This window comes from Nyctereutes procyonoides, unplaced genomic scaffold, assembly GCF_905146905.1.
Source record: "Nyctereutes procyonoides isolate TBG_1078 unplaced genomic scaffold, NYPRO_anot_genome, whole genome shotgun sequence".
In the NCBI taxonomy this organism is placed as follows: Eukaryota; Metazoa; Chordata; class Mammalia; order Carnivora; family Canidae; genus Nyctereutes; species Nyctereutes procyonoides.
This window is the reverse complement of record NW_026575052.1, coordinates 69535112-69555308: the sequence shown is the minus strand read 5'-3', so window position 1 is coordinate 69555308 and position 20197 is coordinate 69535112. Positions and strand designations below refer to the sequence as shown.

Genomic DNA, 20197 nt, shown 5'->3' with positions numbered 1-20197 from the left:
ATTTCCTTCTTTTTAAAAAATATAGTTGGGGGGGCTGCTGCCTGGGTGGCTCCATGGGTTAAACGTCTGCTTTTGGCTCAGGTCATGATCCCAGTGTCCTGAGATGGAGGCCCAAGTGAACTCCCAGCTTAGCAGAGAGTCTGCTTCCCCTCTCTCTCTGCTCCCGCTCCCCCACACTCGTGCATTGCTCTCTCAAATACATAAAATCTTTAAATATATATATATATATATATATATATATATATATATATATATATTTGGAGGATTTCAGAGTAAGGGAAGACAAAACTAATATTCCAGTAGTGGGTGAGGTATTTAATGTCTTAGCTGGTAGTTTTAGTTTTGCCCATTAACTTCTCATTATATTTAGTTTTTTTTCCCTGTTTTGCATTAAAAAAAAAATTATGGACCACTTCACAAATATATGTGTCATCTTTGTGCAGGGGCCATGCTAATCTTCTCTGTATTGTTCCAATTTTAGTATATGTGCTGCTCAAATGAACCGTGTTTTGTATTTTTAATTGCATTTTCACCTATTTTAATTGAGGCATAAATATTTACACAGAATGTTTAACTCTTACAAAGCACCAGCTCTTAAGTATACGGTTCATAATATGCTACAAATGCATGTATCTAAGTAATTCACCCTAATCTCATGAGACAGAACATTTCCATTACCCCCAGGAAGTTTCCTGTGTGTCCTCTAGTCATTCTGAAAGTCTCCTTACCCCCACAGGCAATATTCATCCATCTTGCTGCATGTGTACATAGTCTACTATTTTTTATTGCCAAAAAGTATTCCACAGTAGGAATAAATGAAAATCTAGCTACTTTCCTATTAATACACATTGAGTTGTTTCTGGTTTGCAGCCATCATGAATAAAGCTGTTATGAACATTCCTGAACAAGTCTTCTGTGTGAACATGTGTTTTATTTCCCTTGGGGGTAATTATGTAGGAATGAAAATGGCAGATCATAAAGTAGGTATATGGTGAACTTTATAAGAAACTGCCAAAAGGTTTTTTTAAATATTGTACCATTTTACACTCCAATCAGCAATGTATCAGATGCTCTACATCCTCACCAAAATCTAGTGTTGTCAAACGGGTTTTTTTAAAAAATAAATTTTAGTGCAATTTCATTTATACAGAAGTGTGTCCCCCTTTAAAATGTACGCTGCAGTGAATTCTGTCCACTGCACACATCCATAGAACCACACAACTACCATACAACCAACATTTTCATCTCTCCAACTCCCTTCATGCTTCTCTGCAATCAAAGCCCTCCCAACTTTAGACAACCACTGATCTGCTGCTCTCTCTCACTATAGATTAGTTGACTAAGTTCTGAAATTTTATATAAGTAGAATCATGCACTCTTCCAAGTCTGGCTTCTTTTTTTTCCTCAGCATTTTGAGATTCATTCATGGTGCTAACCGTATCAACAGTTTGTTCTTTTTAAATTTCTGAGTAGTATACTATTACATGGATATACCACAGTTGTCTGTTGATGGATTTGGGACTGTTTCAAATTTGGGAATACTATGAATAAAGCTGTTATGAACATTCATGTATGAGTCCTTTTGTGGACACTGTTTTCAGTTCCCTTGAGTAAGTACCTAGGAGTAGTCCACGTGATAAATGTATGCTTCACTTAATGAAAATCGTCAAAATATTTTTCTAAGTGGCTATGTAATTCTGCATGTCTCTTAGCAATGTTTGAGTTCAGCTATCCTACATACCCAATAACCCTTAATATTTTTATTCTTCTTAAATTTAGCTATTCTAGTGGAGTACAGTGGTAGTTCTTTGTGGTTTTAATTTGCATCCCCCCCCCATCATGATGCTATTGAACATCTTTTCATGTGCTGATACACAATTCATGTACCTTCTTTTAGGCAGTTCTGCTTTTTCCCATTTTAAAAATTGGGTTGTCGGGAAGCAGGTCCTTGATCAAATACACATAATACAAATATTTTCTCCCCATCAGTGGCTTTACTTTTCATTTTCTTAATGGTGTTTTACAAAGAGCACAAGTTTTCATTTTGATGAAATACAATTTATCGTGTTGTTTTCTTTTCTGGTTGGTGCTTTTGTGTCCTTTCACAGAACTCTTTGTCTACCCCCAAAGTCACACATATTTTGTTCTTGACTAGAAGTTTTATTGTCTAGCTTTTACATGTATGTCAGTGATCTATTTGGCGTTAACTTTTTTCCATGATGTAAGGTAAAGATAAAGGTTCATTTTGTCTATATGGATATCTATGTGTTCCAGCACCACTCAAATCATCTCACTGAATACTAATAATCATGTATGCATGGGTCTCCCAATTCTCCACTGCCTTTCATTGTTATATATATCTATCACTAAAACAATTCTATACTAACGATTTTTGTAACTTTAAGTATTATAAAATAACAATATAAATAATATAAAACTAATTCTTTTTTTCAAAGTTGTTTGGTTACTCTGCGTCCTTTGCATTTCCAAATAAATTTTAGAATTAGCTTGTTTATTTCTAATAAAAAATTTGTTAAACCTTGCTGGAATTTTAAGTGGAAGTGAACTGGATTTATACAGCAATTTGTGGCTAAGTCATATCTTAATAATCCTGAGTCTTCCAATCCAGAAACATGGTACTATATCTCTCTGTTTATTTACGTTGTCTTTAAGATATTAAAATAATAAGGCTATTATTTTTGTTTCATTTCTCAGTTGTTTAATATATAGAAATACACTGATTTTTGTACAGTAGCTTTGTATTCCTGTATCTTATGACCTTGCAAAATCTACTTACTAGGTCTAGAAAGTGTTTTTGGTAGATCCCTTACAATGTTCTCTGTGCACAATCACATCTGCAAATAAAAAGTTTTACTTCTTCCTTCTCTTTTTCCTTCCTTCCTTTTATTTCCTTTTCATGATTTATTACATTAAGTAGGGACTCCACAATATTGTCAAATAGAAGTACTGAGAGCAGGGCGGCCCGGGTGGCTCAGCGGTTTAGCGCCACCTTCAGTCCAGGGCATGATCCTGGAGACCCGGGATCGAGTCCCATGTCAGGCTCCCTGCTTCTCTCCCTGCTTCTCTCCCTGCCTCTCTCTCTCTCTCTCTCTCTCTCTCTCTGTGTGTGTGTGTGTCTGTCTCTCAGGAATAAATAAATAAAATTAAAAAAAAAAAAGTACTGAGAGCAGACATCCTTACTCTGTTCCTGATATTAGTAGTAAAGTATTCAACATTTCTCCAAGTATGATACCTGTAGGTTTCTCTGTTATCAAATGGGGTAAATTTCTTTATATTCCCAGTTTTCTGAGAGATTTTATCATGAATGAGTGTTAAATTTTGTCAAATGCTTTTTCTGCATCTACTGAGAGATGATCATACGAATTTTCTCCTTTATTGTTTCTTGTTAAGCTATTAAATATGTTAATTATTAATATGTTAAAATGACAATCTCTCATTTCTGTGATAACTCCAACTTAATCATGACATTATTATCCTAGATTTAACTTGCTAACATATTGTTAAGAATTTTTCTATCTACAACCATGAAGGTTAGTGGTTTGAATTCCTTTCCTTATAATGGTCTTGTCTAATAATTACCAGGCCTATAATGGCCTCATAAAAAGGAGATGGGAAGTATTCCCTCCACCTCATTTTTTGAGTTTGAATAGAATTGGTATTCCTTAAACATTCTAATATACAGAATATGTTAATGCAGCCATCAGGATCTGGAGTCTTCTTTGTGGGTAGGTTTTTAACTACAAATCAATTTCTTCAACAGATTTAGGACTAGTCAGATTTTTTTTTTTTTTAATTTCTCCTGGGGTGTTTTGGTAATTTGTATCTCTCAAGGTGTAATATTGTGATTTATACTAAGAAATACATATTTGGTCTTCATCTCCATTCTCAGCACAGAGCACCTAAAACCCTTGGAATTTCCAAAGTGGTAAGAGCAACAAAGGTGTCTTTTGTTGTGTTAATGAGGTGACTTTTGGACTGCACCTAAAGATAGGGGCTGGTTGCCAAAAGAACCAAACCTGTGATTAGAGAGTTGGAACTTTCAGGCCCACCCCTCTGACCTTAGGGGAGGAGAGAAGGGCTGGCGTATGAATCACTCACCAATGGCTAATAATTTAATCAATTATGCATATGTAATGCAGCCTCCATAAAAATCCAAAAGGATGGGGTTCAAAAGCTTCCAGGTTGGTGAATACGTGAGGATTTGGGGAGAGTAGTGTGCTTGGAGAGGGCATGGAAGCTCTACACCTTTCCCCATACCTTGTCCCATGCATCTCTCCCATGTGGCTGTTCCTGGGTTATATTCTTTTGTAATAAATCAATGATCTAGTCAGTGTTTCTCTGAGTTCTTTGAGTCACTCTACCAAAGTAATCGAAGCCAAGGAGGGGGATGTTGGAACCTCAGATCTACAGCCATTTACAGCTGGTGGGTCAGACAACAAACCTGGACTCGAAATGAGTGGCTAGGATGAGGGGGCAGTCCTATAGGAATGAGTGTTTAATCTGTGGGACCTGATGCTATGATGTGGCCTCCAGGCAGACAGTGTCAGAATTGAGTTGAACTGTAAGATGCCCAGCTGGTGCTGCAGAATGGCTTGGTTTGGGAACCCATTGCCACCATACACAAACAAATCTGAATGGGTACAGAATCCTTACACACAATCTACCCATAATATCTAACTGTCAAATTCATGGACTTAAAGTTGTTCATAATATTCCCTTTTTATCTTTTTACTATCTGCAGGCTCTGAATGATGTCCCCTCTCTTATTCCTGATCTCGACATTTAATGTTTTTCCTCTTAATCACACAAACTGATTTCTAAAGTTTGAAATCCTTTCCAGAGACTGACATAAAGTCGCTCTCTGGTCTGCTGTCAATTCAAAGCCAACTAGAAAAGACAAACTATCAAATTTATGCTAAACATTTCACCATAGTTTGGCAAAATCAAGCAGTATTCACTTTCTAAGCCATGTGTTTTTGGTATCCTTATGCATCCTGAATATATATGAATATTTCAGAGCCTTAAATATCTCTCTACCTTTTTCCTAGAGATCCCACTTGATCCAAACACAATTTTCAGTACTGGTTCAAAGTAGATACAAGATTATGATCACATAAAAAGACAGCCAAGAGCAGTGACAGATGCTAAGGATTAAATAGGGAAAAGTGATTCTTCTTCCAAAGTCCTCACCTAAACTGAAGACAATTTGCATTAGCTCTTGTCTAGAGCGGATGCAGTTCTAGTAACCGTAAACTATGAGTATGATATGAAGTTCTGTCAATATCTTCAACTAGGGATTCTAGTTTGGGTCACATCACCCCAGGAAAGACTCCAGTGGTACCCAGCCTCTCCCACTAAGTCTACAGTGTAATTGTGTGATTTTTAATCAACTGTACATTTTGGTAAGGCATCACTGGTGCTTTAGGCAGCCAAAACTAGTGAGATTCAGAAATGAAGGCAGCTTAAAAAACAAAACAAAGCAAAAGAGAACAATGTATCAATTGAAAAATGTGCAAAGGATCTAAACAAACATTTCAACAAAGACATACATACAAACGACCAATAGTTGTATAAAACGGTGCTGAACCTCGCTAATCATCAGAGAAATGCAAACCAAAACCACAGTGAGATAGCACCTCATCCTGTTAGAATGACTACTGCTAAACAACAAAAACCCAAAGTATTAGGGAAAATGTGGAAAAAAGGGAACCCTGGCACACTATCGGAAGGAATGTAAATTGGTACAGTCAATTTATATGGAGGATCCTTGAGAAATTAAAAATAGAACTATCCTATGATCCAGCAATCCCATTTCTAGGTACTTATCCAAAAGAACTGAAATAAGGATCTCAAAGATAATATTTTTCAGTGTTAAAAAAGAAAGAAATCTTGCCATTTGTGACAACATGAATGAACCTGGAAGATATCATGCTCAGTGAAATAAGCCAGTCATGGAAAAGTAGATAAATACTATATGATCTCATTTATATGTGGAATCTGAAATAGACTCACAGAAGAAGAGACTATATCACAAGGGGCCAGGGAAAGTAGGGAAAATGGGGAGGTGATTGTCAAAGGGTACAAAGTTTTAGTTATGCAAGATTTTGGAGACTACTATAGAGCAAAGTGCTTAGAGCTAACAGTACTGTATTGTATATTTAAAATTTGCCAACAGGGTAGATCTTATGTTAAGAGTTCTTAATGCAGACACACACATACACACACAAATGCAAAAATAGCAGTAACAACAATACTTACGGAGGTCACGAATATGTTTATGGCCTTAATGGAGGGAACAGTTTCATGCTGTATATTTATCCCCAAACTCACTGAGTTGTACACATTAAATATGTAAGCTTTTTTTTTAAATTTTATTTATTTATTCATGACAGACAGAGAGAGAGAGGCAGAGACACAGGCAGAGGGAGAAGCAGGCTCCATGCAGAGAGCCCAATGTGGGACTGGATCCCAGGTCTCCAGGATCATGCCCTGGGCTGAAGGCGGGGCTAAACCGCTGGGCCACCAGGGCTGCCCATGTAAGCTTGTTACATATCAATCATACCTCAATAAAGGCATTTTAAAAAGCCAAGGTATGTCAAATATCCAGAACTCTAACATATTTGGGTATCTAACAACTATTCTAACAGGAGGACCTTTGAAGAAGCAACCCTGGACCTCTGTTTGAACAGCTTTATATCAAAGTCAACTGGAGAATCTGGGATTTCCTATTAACTCTCAGAGGCACTGTTTTTACCTAGGAAAAGAAAGCAAAAGAGAAATCCATTCACCACTGTCATTTCTTCTTCTTCTATTGATATACTCATACCCACTTTTTAGTGTCTCTTGGCAAAACAGATACATGGGGTCTAAACTAAACATCACATCCTAGAAGACAAGAAATACTTCGCATGTATGCCATCACATTCAAGGACGTCAGTTTTCTCCAAGGCTCCTCTTACTCCTTTGAATTCAAATCATTCTCTTTGGAGATGCCTATCAACCTCGGTTATGCCTTCTTCATTTGTTTACCGTCTCACTCTGTCAGAGCCTCCTTATCTTTACTCCTTCTCCAACATCACTTTCAATGACTTCAAGAAATCCTGCCTCTTCTTCAGAATTGGCAACTGGAGTCTGTCATTAGCTTGCATTGTATTTGCACTGTGCTATCCAGTGCACCTCACATTCCATGAGATTGAAAGACAAGACTGATTCAACAGACAGACAGAATAGCTGCTAGTGTTAAATGACTGGAAGGGTATGTGGAAAGAAATATTCTGTTAATGATTAGCTTATTATTATTTATGTTAGAATACCTACTGAAACCCTTTATGATGTATACTTAGGCAAAGAGCATCATATATATATACACACACACACATATATGAATGATAAATATGAAAGAGCACATAGAGAAAGAGAATGAGGATATATACGTTTTATTGCATTGTAATTTTTACTACCCTTGATAGAGTTAATATGAACAAATGACTGACTATAAGATGCACAAAAGAAATTATTCTGTTACTTGCTTAAAGAAAAATACCTTTCTGTAAATGACACAAATTACTTTTATAATACAGCTAAAACATATCAATAGCTTCAATATGACCAGAATCAGAGTTCTATAACTTTAAAAAATATTAACTTTTGGTTAAAGTATAACATACACACAAAAATGTACAACACGTATCATGGTTGAATTTTAAAGTGCTCTTTTGACATAAAGTTTATTTTATCTGGAAAGAATATTACTTTGGTATACTAATGACATGTAGAAATGCATGTGATTGAAAATATAAGAAAATAATTACAATTTTAATCTTGAAATTTTCACTTGTTCAGTCATTTAAATTTTCTCTCCATATTTTTGCCTGTTTTCTTTCTTTCTTTCTTTCTTTCTTTTTTTTTTTTTTTTTTTTTTTTTGCCTGTTTTCTTTACATTGATTTCAATCTGGGCAGAAAAATTCCAAAATCAGGATACCGTAAGAATTCAGACTTTGGAAGGAGCTATGAATGTCATTTAGTCTTATTTTTTTCAAACTTGGAAGGTCACCAGGGGATCTTTTTAAAAGTTAAGGCTTTTCAGTCTCCTTCCAGGGATTCTAACATTAGCTTAATGGTGGGAATAAGAATCCGTGGTTTTATAAGTTGCCCAAGTGATTCTAATGATCACCCAGATTTCCCTGACTTAAATTCCTACCAAAGCAGGAATTCTGTCTGTTATTCCCCAAGTGAAGGTCATCCTATCTATAAAGAATACATTCAATTTCAGTTACCTTCTTTAAAAAAAGTTTTTTTTTTCTGAATACAGAGCTGAATAAATTGGCTCATCTATCCACAGATCCTACCCCTGCCCTTCCTAGCCATTCAAAATAAATCTTACCTCTTTTCCAAATTACAGTACTTGAAAATACAGCATTTTTTAAAAAGTACAGTGCTTTGTAAGTTTCCTTTCCCCATTTACAAAATTGGTAAAATACATGTATGTGTGTCTAAGTATGTATGTGTCTATCTACATAGACATACGTGTATAGAAGGAGGGCTGATACCCACACAGTTCAAAATCTGTATATAACTTTTGACTCCCCAGAACTTACTGTTGACTGGAAGTCTTACGGATGACAAAAACAGTCAATTAATACACTTATTTTATATAATACACTATTTACTGTAGTCTTACAATAAACTAAAGAAACTATTATTAACAAAATCATATGGAAAAATATATTTACAGTACTGTTTTGTTTTTGTCAAAAAATATCTGCATATAAGCAGACGCACACAGTTCAAACCTGTGTTGTTCAAGGATCAATTGTATGTATCTTCCCTATGGGCAGAGAAGGGTATCTATAATACACTATTAAATGAAAAAAAGAAAGGTAAATTGAAAACATTTCCTAAAAGCATTATAATTGGGATCCCTGCGTGGCTCAGTGGTTTAGCGTCTGCCTTTGGCCCAGGGCGCAATCCTGGAGACTCGGGATCGAGTTCCACGTCGGACTTCCTGCATGGAGCCTGCTTCTCCCTTCTCCTGTGTCTCTGCCTCTCTCTCTCTCTCTCTCTCTCTCTCTCTCTCTTTCTCTGTGTGTGTGTGTCTATCATAAATAAAATAAATAAATCTTTTAAAAAATTTAATAAATAAATAAAAATAAAAGCATTATAATTAATATCTGATTTAAGCTGGATGCCCAAAGCATTTCCTTACCCCCTTCACATTCACTAGGTAGATGATACGTTTCCAGAAGCCAATATGTAGAACCCAGAGGAGAAAATAGGACTCACTGACCAACCTAACACAAGTTCTTTTAAATACAGAATCTTTACTTACTATCAAACTTTTGGGGATTAAAGATGTCTGGATATCTTGAGGTTAAAAAAAAAAAAATGATGCCCATTAATCCCCAAGATCACAGTAGCGAAGGCATATCCAGAAGAAATGTAATCATAAACCCAGCTTTCTAACTACTGATATTTAAGGATACTCTCCACGTTTTAAGAAAAAAGAAAATCAAGATGTTCTTAAGAATATAAGTTCCGCCAAGATATACTAAAGATTAATGCACTGAACAAGAGTCTAAGTCAAGAGACTATGTCCTCACTTGGGTGTAAGAAGGAAGCAGTAGTTATGGGATCAGGAGCAAGCACTGCATATGTAGCACTACTCATGACTGTGCCAGATGTGGATCGTGACAAGGAGAAAAGGCAGTAAGAAACCAATTCTGAATCAAAACCACTCCCAGTATCAAATAGAAAACTTAAGAGCAGCCAATGTAACTAAGGAAAAGAAAATACATTCTTTAACTTGCCATTTTTTAATAATAATAGTTTTCTCTGGTCTGCCCAAAAACTTTCCCCAAAATAGATGGACATTCAGAAATATCAAATATGGGTTCTAAATCTATTCTCTTATTCACAAATCTACACAGTGGGATTCCTTGCATATTCATGGAGAACTAGACAAAAGAGGACTTAGAAAAAAACAATTAGTTTCTTAAACCACAGTACAGTGTATCTGCTTGTCCCTCAGATTATTTTAGAAGTACAAAAGTCCATCTTCCAGATTTTATTGTGAAATAAAATATTTGCACAATCTTCAATTTATTTAAGAATATGACAGCTTCGACTAAAAAACGATTTTGGTGGAAGCAATCCAAAATGAAGTTTTTACATGAAGACATCTTCCTACTCTAAACCAATAGAACATATAAAAGGTTCATTAGATTTAACATATTTAATTCTTTATGGTCAATTAAAAGTAGATAAATATAGGACAATCTTTAAGTCTAATAACCTTTCGGTTTGCTAATCTAATCACATCAACCAGAAAGAAAAACAAGTGCCTCCCATATGGTCTTTCTGTAACAGAAAGTAGCTGCATTCAGTAATGGCATCTGTGCGTCTTTACCCACACTAGCATTGCTCACGCTGAAATCACCATATTGTTAAGTATAATAAGATGACAGGTCCCTTCACAAAGCAGAGAACAAAAGAAATGGAATATCACTTTTGTACTAGAATAATTTGACCTGGTAAAAACTGAAGAAATGAAAAAGGATCAGAGATTCTGTAACCAAAGAATAAGGACTTCACAAAATGTTTATCTCAGAAGAAAACAAATGCTAAGAAACACAGACAATGTATTGAGAAATTTTCTGTAGCTGGGGGTACTCATTTGCTGATGGATGCATCTAGTGATAGGTCCCACCCAATTCATTCATATCTGGAATTCTGCTGCAATGTCACTTCATACCTGCTGCTGCTACTGCTGCTGATCTGAATTCTGGAAGGCTTTACCTTTATTCGCAACCCGCAGCATAAAGCTTTTGACATGCAATGGTATTCTGACATACAGACTCAGGTTTACAAAGGAACACATGTTTAAAGTTAAATAATAGTGTTATATTACATGGCACTACAATGAGCCTAGAATGAGTCCTAGGCCTCCCCTGAAAAACAAAAACAAAAAAAAACCACGTTTTTAAAAAATTATTCAAGTACTGTTTTGAGTAAGTGTGTATCCTTCTCAAAAAGTATGTAAGTATTATTTTAAACAGTATAGGTTTTCAAGAAGCCAGAGTTCCACAAGACTAGTGACATACTGCCTATTTTTAAAAATCTGTAAGTGGTGTCTGTTGATCATAGTTTTGGAATTAAGCAAAAAAGAGAAAATACAAAAATAATGTAATCCCCAAATCTCATCATCTAGAATGAACAACAGCTAACATTTTGTCATAACCAATGTCATGATCGTTTTTAACTTGTGATGAAATGTTTATGATATTGAAAAATGTTTAATAAAGAACGTTAATAGACTAGCCGTTCGTTTTAAGACAAAATATTTTACCAATACAGACACATTATCTTTTTATAGTTTCCCCACCAGCCCATGTCCCCATCCACCGGTGTGTTAATTACCATTATCTCACCCCTTAGTGCAAGTTATTTCATACACATGTGTACACACTGTGTGGGTTACTGTTACTTGGCTACAGGCTTCCCAAAGGGAGGAAAGATGCAAAGAAAAAAAGGCACCAAAGATGTGAACAGTAGTCCTAATGAAAATGGAGGTCCAGAAGACAAAATACTCATACCCTACACACTTCTGTATAATCTAAATTAAGTATTCACATGTTCTGTATCCTTATACAAACTCAATAACGTTTTAGAATTTTTCTTAGTCTTGACTCACTCATTCATTCACTCATTGGAAAAAAAATATTTGTGGGCCAGCAATGGGCTAGGTGTTCTTCTTGGCACAGAAAGTACCATGTGAACAAAACGAACCACACTTAATACTAGCATTCAAGATACATGATCTGCCCCAATAAATAAGCAAAATCAGATGGATAAGTATATCAGATGCACAGTAAAGGCAAGCAAGGTGTGTCATGGGAGCAGGGGGAAGGTGTTCGATAAACCCAATGGTCAGCAAAGGCCTCACTCAGGTGACCTCAAGGCAAGACCTGAAAGAGACAAGGAAGCGAGCCCTGCACACACCTGAGTGGGGAGAGTGCTCCCAGTGGAGGATACAGCTAGTGGTGGGAAGGCTCTGGGGAATGCCACACCCAGGAGTGTGCTCAAGAGTCCAGAATGACCAGTACAGAGGGAAGGCAGTGAGAGCAGCAGAAGGTGAGGTCCAGGAGGTAGGAGGGCAGATTGTGTGGGGCTCTGCAGGGCCTATAAGGACTTCAGCTTTTAACCCTGAGGGAAATGAGAAGCCATCAGAGGAATGTGAGCAAAGGAGTGACACGCTCTGATCTACAGAAGGTTTGCTCTGGTTACCGTGTGGAGAACAGACTCCAAGAGGGCAAGCACGTGAGGCTGACAGTCACCCAGATTTGTATAGTGTGCATGAGAGAGATCAAAGATCACTCCAAGAAGCCGGACCTGAAAGGCCAGAGTGCTGGTGCTTGAGAGGAGGGAACTGGGAAGGTGGGCAGGAGGAGTGGATGCAGAGAATCTGGAATCTGGTTTTTGATATGCCTCTTTACTCTCCAAGTGGAGACTCAGTGGTCAGGTGGATGTAGGAATCTGACTTTAAGGGATATAGAGACCAGACAGGGGTGGACACACACACACACAACTATACAGGTGTATATTTGAATTATCAGTATATACTTGATGTTTAAAGTCAGGAAAGTGAGCACAAGGTCACCTGGGTGGCTCAGTGGTTGAGCATCTGTCTTTGGCTCAGGGCATGATCCCAGGGTCCTGAGATGAAGTCCTGCATTAGACTCCCTGAAGGGAACCTGCCTCTCCCTCTGCCTGTGTCTCTGCCTGTCTCCGTGTGTCTCTCATGAATAAATAAATAAAATTTAAAAAAAAAAAAAGGAACGTGAACACAGAAAAAAGAAAGAGGGTCAAACTCAACCCTGATGTATATGAAGATTTAGCAGGCCAGAAAGTTGAGGAAATTACCAGGTTGAGAAGTGAGGAGGAGGGACCAATAAGGTAGGTGGATAATCAAGACAGTACAGTGTACCCGAATCTAGGTGAACACTGAAGAAAAATTAAAGCCCTTCCTACATATTCCTTCACTAATTCAACAGTATTTACTGAGTACCTACTATGAGCCATACACAGTCGAAGCAAACAGGGTGCCTGTTGCTATGGGAGTTGCAGTCCAGGGGGGAATACGGATAAAGCAATTCGCAGGCACTATTCCTAATAAAGCAAAGGGTGTCTGGGAATAAGGCACTGGGGGGTAACTACTCCAGTCCTAGACGGTCAGGAAAGGCTTTCCTAAGTTAGTGATGGTGAAGGAGAGACCAGATTGATGAAAAAGCAGGCAGGAGGGAGGTGGAGGAGGAGAAGCTGGAAGGGTGGAAGGAAACAGTATTTGAAAGGACCCAAAGTGGAGAGAAGCGTGGAACAGTGTCCCCAGTGGAACAAAGTGTAGGAGATTATTTACTATCCTTTCAGCCTTCTCAAGAGTTTGAACTTTATTCCACAAGCGATGGGAAACCAGAAAATTGTTCTCCCAGAGGGAATGTAACAATTGACCTTGGATTGAAGGAGGAGCACTGTGAGTAGGGCAGGTTCAGGGTGCCTGCGGAGGACCAGGCTCAAGGCTGGGAACCGGGCTCAAGGCTGGGAAGGTAGTCAGGGAGCCTGGGCTGTGGCTGACCCAAACTCAGGTAGTGGCTGCGGGATCTGGAATGCAGACTTGGTAGGACTTTGGATAGGAAGAATGAGGAGAGAGAAGGGTCAAGGATGATAACCCGGTTTTTGACTGGGACAGATAAGGAGATAGCTGGTGCTATTCACTAAAAGAAGGAACTCCGCCAGAGGGGAAGGTCGCTGGTAGGAGTAAAATTTGTTAAGTTTGATGCTTGTGGGTGATCCAAAAAAAAAAAAAAAAAAAAAACAACAGTTTAGCAAATAGGTCTGGAGAGCAACTATAACACATGGGATTGAGCTGTAAATTTAGAATCACCAGCAAGCAGATTAAAGCCATGGGAGGGTGAAAAGTGAGACCCTTGGAAGTGAGAAAGAGTAGAGGAATGGCAAGAGCCTGGCTCTAGGTAAAGCCAACATGAAGGGGGGCAGAGAGGAAGAAGAACCCCAGGGAGAGAAAGGGGGAAGGGAGAGAGAAAGAAAGAGAGAGTGCCCAAGATAGCGCCTGAGAAGGAACAAGGGACAAAAGCCAAGTGCACAGTATTCCAGAAAGAGGAGCAAAAGGATGAATTCTCATAGTTCAGACACAGAAAAATGCCTTACTGTATTATCTACACTATTCCAAAATCAACCAATGATTATCTTTCATCAGCTATAATACATTTTAGTCCTGGGATAATCTCAGTCTAGATGAAGAAGCCAGACATCAAATGAAATAAATTAATAAATAATACTGATTAGCATCAGTAAATATGTTTATTTTAACAACCAATTGTGGAAGGGCTGAAAATTCTATTCCTGGGGAATACGATGGCCTACAGATAAAAAAATGAAATAAGTATTAGAAATAGGAAAAATAATGTGGTCTAAAAAGCTGAGGAATGAGTTGGTTAAAGAAAAAGAAAAAAAAGAGGCAAGCTGAACCTTAAAGGATGAGCTCTATAGTGTATCAAAGGGGTGATGATATCACCAAGGATTCAGTCTAAATTAAGCGATTCTGTGAGCAACGCCACTTCAAGGCTAAATGTCGGAAGACTTCACAGACCAGACTGTACACACGCACACAACACACCAGCTCAGAGAGTAAAATGATGTTTTCAGACACACAAAGTATGTAACTCTGCATGAATAGAATTGTGCCATCCTTACTGTACAATCCCAAGATATATTCTACTGAATTGTCACAATTCGTTATTTGAAGAGGATTGTTTGTCATTTGTTTGGTTTTTAACCTTCCAATATATGCTTGGGGAGTGGTGCTTACATTTATTCATGTACCAACACAATTAGATGCTAATACATAAGATGAACAAGTAGTTCCACCTTATTTACAACGGTGGAATTAACTAGGTAAGTCATGAATCAGAGATTCCTATTAATTTACTACATTAATTTCTTCTGTCCTACACCGTTAAGTTTTTGGCTGATTAACAATATTAGTATTAAGATATATATGCTTGTGTCTTTGGTAGGTAGAAACACATAAATGTGTGTATTCCAACACATTTAGGAACATGGCTATCGGTTTCTAAAAGCTTTTAAAGAATGACAGTACTACTCTAGAATGTAATATTTCTAATAAAAGTAAACACAAAAATTAAGTGCAGTGTTTCAAGACTTAAATATGTATCAACCCAAAGAATTCCAGCGGCAACTCTCTTTTTATTACTAATAAATATTCACAACATTTAAAGTGCATCCAAAGTATCAGTGAGAGGTAAATGCACAACAATGAAACAGGCAATAATTACTCCTTAAGCTGAGATATTAAAATGTTGTCTGACAGCATATAGCCCCTTTATTTCTATTCCCACATAGAATTAGGGTAACTATCTACCTATTCTTTAAAAAGCCAAACAATATGATAGCTTAATATCAACCTCAAGTTCTGTGTATAATCTTTAAATTAGCAAAATACAGGCAACAGAATGATTTCTTGGTTCCCAAACTACAAATAATATGGTTATGCCAGCAGAAACATCCAAATGAAAACAAATGTCACAGCTCTTAAAAAAATACATAACTGTCAGTGTTAATATAAGCCAAGTGTGCAACTGGAAACACTGCTTTCAAGCCAAGGACAAGATGTATCTAATATAAATTCTTGGTTTGGGGACATCCCTTAAATGACACCCCTCTCCCCCCCAAAAATCAAATAACATTAGCTTTTGCAAATATAATGCAAATAACATGCTAATTAAAGTATTCACAAGACAATGACGAATAAGGCTTTGGGACCACAGTACATATCATTATGTAACTACAATACACATTAAGCAATCGCCAAGTTGTACGTAGGCCTTCCAAAAGGAGTTATTATGGTTTACCATGATCAGAGGATTGTGGTGTTATACTTAATCACGTTTTTACCTGCAAGCAGGTGTTTACAGGTGTCAAAAAGTAAAGCACGGATTCTAACTGTAACCCCCTTCTACGGAGTTGTATAGTTATGGGACACTGTACCCACCTCCCTGTATCTTCTACATAAACTTTCTAACCCAATATGAAGTAAGCTACATGAAGCAAGTTTCTCTGCCTGCTTTAAAAACAACTGAACTTGACTCATTTTTATTAAAATACCAAAACTCACACACACAGAAGTAGGCCTTGTTTCAATGGCCATGAACTTAAAATTTAACACTTACAAGGCACAAAAGAAATAATGAGAGTAAAGGCTCTTTGGAGGATGTTACTATAACCTAGTCAATCTGTCAATAAAAACATAGACGGCTCAAAAGTAAAGTTCAAAGTGTAACAATAGTCAGTACATTTAGTTAGCAAATTACAGAAACCACCAAGAACTATGTAAACACAATATAGCCCTTATAGAATTAAGTAGAATATAAAAAGAAGATGAATGTATAGAAGGAGAAGAAAGAATATGAGAGGCAACAGGGCATATGGGTGTCATAAATTAATGGATTTTCCGATTTCTGCCCTGCCTACTTAAAAAATTTCAGAAAGCCTGGCCTATAATCTTCCGAGCCTTCCCAAAGATGATGGCCTAAAGCCAAAGCAAGCCACCTGACACCCAAGGGCCGCTCACAGGACTTCCCAGCACTTCCCAGCGGTGAAAAGAAGGGCATAAATAAAGGAACAGGTAAAGGCAGGAAAGGATTTTTCAGCGAGCTGGAATCACAACTTCTACAAATCTGTTTTTCCAGGCTGTGTTCAAACTGTCCAGGGGAGAAAAGACTTGTTTTTTTTCTACCCAGAGCAGAGAGTCACATCAACAGCAAGCCCGAACACCCATCAAAGACCAAGTGAGCCGGGTCCCCTCCCCGTTGCAGCAGGCATGCCAGCTGCCCCCTCTCCACCTCTGAGAGCAGATCCTGGATACAGACCCACAGAATGCACAAAGGCATCCCCGGCATGGCCCAACTCTAAAACTACTGGTGGACGGAACTGACAGAAGACAGAGACACTTGTAGCATTTCCAGTCACCTGAAATGGGAGGATTCCCGGCTCTGAGGTGATGGGGCAAGATGGGGCATTTCTAAGTGAGGAAACCCTTCTTGCGGAATCACTGGCAGTTCCTGGAAGCAAAAGCGGGCAAGGCTGCACTGCCCTGGAGTCAAGCTGGGGAACTCCCACAAACCAGCCCAAAGGCCCCAAGACCTCTCCCCAAGCCCCTGGCAGCTGACCTCCCCCGCAACCCCAACGCCAGCAGGACACCTTGCAGATGGCAGCCCAAGATGCTGCCTCTGCGCTTACCTCACAGGTGGGGGACCCGCACGCCTTGAGCTTGTCACCATCTCCCTCCGGCAGACCAGTCCGGCGTGTGGCCATCATTTCATCTCAAATTATAAAGAAGGGACCAACCCTTCGGGGTCCACATTGGGGGGGCGGGATGCCACCACACACCGAAAAGGGAAGAAATGCCACACCAGGCTCCGAGGAGGTGCAGGGCTGGAGAACCGAGTAATGCGCCCGGGAACGAAACGTTTTTATGAAGGCTCCTGCAAAACGCCCTGATGATCTCTTCGGACTTCAACTGACTTCACCGTCTTCGTCCATCTCTCGAGACTTTAGAAAAAAAAAAAAAAACCACACACACACACAAAGACGACGGGTCTTCTTGGCAGCTACGGAGGCCAACTGCAGAAAGCGGTCCCCCTCCTCCGGGCGCTACTCCGCGACCAAGGGCAATCCGAGTGGGTCGCGAAGGCTCGAGCTCAGCTCCCGGAGAGACCTCGCCTAGAACGGGGAAGAGTTAAAGGGCGTGAACTTTCTCCAGACGCTGACCTTAGCCTTGCCACCAGTCTACACCAAGTTCGCGTTTCCAGCACTCGGAAAGATTATCCGGTCCATGCTGATGAACCTCACGCACGAGAGAGGAAATAATCCTCCCTTAGAAAGCAGAAAGAAAAGAGGAAAAACCTAGAAATCAGGGGGAGAGAAAATGAGAAGCATCCTACGTGCACGGTGTGTGCGCCAAACACGCCTGGGTGGCGTGCAGCCTTCAGGGGGAAAAAAAAATCCCTTTTCAAGTGCATTTTAATGAATGTATTTTCTGGGCAAAAGAGAGCGTGTATGGATAGGCTCTGGGGCATCACCCAGACACGTACACTTAACGGGAAGTTTTCTCCCCCACGAGATTAAAATGGAATGATACTTTCCAAAAGCTCGGATCGCTCCCCTACACCCCCCCACCCCCACCCCCACCCCCAAAATAAAAACAAAAAGCCAGCCTCGGAGGCGGGCAGCGCCGGCTGGGCCGGCGGCGGGCGGACGGGGTGAGCCCTGCGCCCCGAGGCCGCCCCGAGGAGGCGGCTGTTTGGCTTGGCCCGCGGCGGCGCTGGGCGGGGAGGTGTGCGCGGCCGCGGGCGGGACCCGGGCGCAGCTCCCTCTCCGGGGCATTATTCTGGAGCGACAGAAATGAAGCCGCAGCCCGGGCAACTTTACTTGCTGCTCCCCGAACTATACCACTCGGCACTCTCTTTCCCTTGCCCTGGGGCCACCTCGGGAAGGGAAGGGAAAAGAGAGAGAGGAAAAAAAAAAAAAAAAAAAAAAAAAAAACAGAAAAAAAACCACCACCCACCCACCCACCACTATTTCCTCCGCCCCTTCCAGAGGCGGGTCGGTGATCTCGATCTCCCGGGAAGGGCGGCCCAAATATGTACTTCTCTAAAGGTGTCGGGAGACCCGGGGGAAACCCCCAAACCGAGGGGCTTACCCTTCGCAGCCCGCCCGGCCCGGCTTCCGAGGCGCGGCGGCGAGCAGAGCGGGGACGCGGGCGGGCGCCGGGCCCGGCCGGGACGCGCTAGGCCGCAGGCTCGGTTAATATTCATGAGCGGACGGGAGGCGCCCCTCCTCCACGCCGGCCGGCCGGACCTCGGCGCCCGCCGCCGGCCTTTGTGCCCTTCCCTCCTTCCTCCGGCCCTCCCTCGCTCCGCACACGCCGGCGCGGCCCCTCCGCCCCCGCCGGGCGTCCGCCGCGGGCTCCCTCCGGCCCCGCGCCAGCGCCGGGCGGGGTGGCCCGGGGTGGCGGGAAGGGAGGGAGCCCGCGGCGCGCCGTGCCCTCCACCCGCCCGCGGGCGCTGCGCCCTCTCGGCCAAGGCGGAAAGCAAAGCAGACACGCACCGGAGGAAGCGGGGCGAGTGGATCCGCTCGGGGCTGGCGGGCCCCCGGCGGCGCGCCCCGCACGCCCGGCGCGAGGACGATCCGGCGCTGCCCGCCGCCGCGCTCCGAGGCCGCCGCCCCCGGCCGGCCGCTCCCAGGCAGCGCCGCGACCCGCCCCGGCCGGCCCCGGGCTCTCGGCCGCCGCGGGAGGGCGTGGGGCGGGGCGGCGGCCGCCGGACTCTCCCCTCGCCTCGCCTCGCCGGGCCGGGCCGGGGCCGCGCTCGGGCGCCCGCGACCGCCAAGTGACAGAAGCGCGTCGCTCCGCCGCCGCGCCGAGCTGCTTCCCGGGGGCGGATTTCTCGCTTCTTCCTCCCTGGATCCACCTCCTCCCACTCCACCTCCTTCCCCTCCCCTCCCCAGGGGAGGCTCCGGGGCTGAATATTTTCTGTCTTGAATAATACGGTCCCGGGAACCGACGCTGGAGAAGGGGGATTAGCCGGGGCGGGGTGGGGGGCGGGGGGCTCGCCAGCCCCCTCCCGGGGCGGCTCCGACCTGCAGGCCTTCACTTCCTCCCACCCAGACCCCCGCCCCCCAAAGCCTCCCCGGCCTCCTCCGGTCGGCCGAGCGCAGCGAGCGGGACCGGCCGGGAACCGAGCTTTCTGCGGGGGAAGACGACGAGGTGCTGGGTGTCAGGGGCGGACCGGGGAGCAGCTCCGCGGCTGGACTCGCCGGCTGGAGGGGTCACAGGGTCCCGGCCCGCGGGGAACCGATCTTGGCGAATTTCTCGCCCCCTCTTTTTGGCTGCGGGAGGGGAAAGGAGCGGCGAGGCGAGGTGCGACCTGGAGATAACAAGGGAGTGTCCTTTCACGCCCAACTGCAAAATAGGTTCCCGAGTGGGGGGAAGGGGGTCGCAGCGAGGCGTTGTTCATTCACTTATTTCCCCATGTAAATCTGCAGGCGGCCGAATGAAGTCGGCGCGGCCCGCGGGACCGGGGCA

The 20197-nt window shown here is 41.9% G+C and overlaps 1 protein-coding gene and 1 non-coding gene across 9 annotated transcripts in view; both read right to left on the bottom strand.

Moving 5' to 3' along the window:
- The window catches only part of ARHGAP21 (Rho GTPase activating protein 21), a 137957-nt gene that overhangs the window by 116918 nt on the left and 842 nt on the right, over nt 1-20197 (bottom strand). For 4 of the 8 annotated variants that reach the window (XM_055331459.1, XM_055331463.1, XM_055331464.1 and 1 more), the window contains exons 1-2: nt 19222-19352; nt 17353-17835 (exon numbers count right to left, since the gene is read on the bottom strand). In XM_055331459.1, the coding sequence (XP_055187434.1) occupies nt 17353-17430 (78 nt within the window). In that variant the 5' untranslated portion in view covers nt 17431-17835; nt 19222-19352. Of the gene's footprint in view, nt 1-17352; nt 18256-18814; nt 19030-19221; nt 19354-20197 lie in introns of those variants that run through there. The other 4 variants (XM_055331468.1, XM_055331461.1, XM_055331462.1 and 1 more) reach the window with 4 other exon arrangements.
- On the bottom strand, nt 399-503 carry LOC129514350 (U6 spliceosomal RNA). The gene has a single exon (XR_008665412.1). It is a non-coding gene; the product is annotated as a U6 spliceosomal RNA (small nuclear RNA).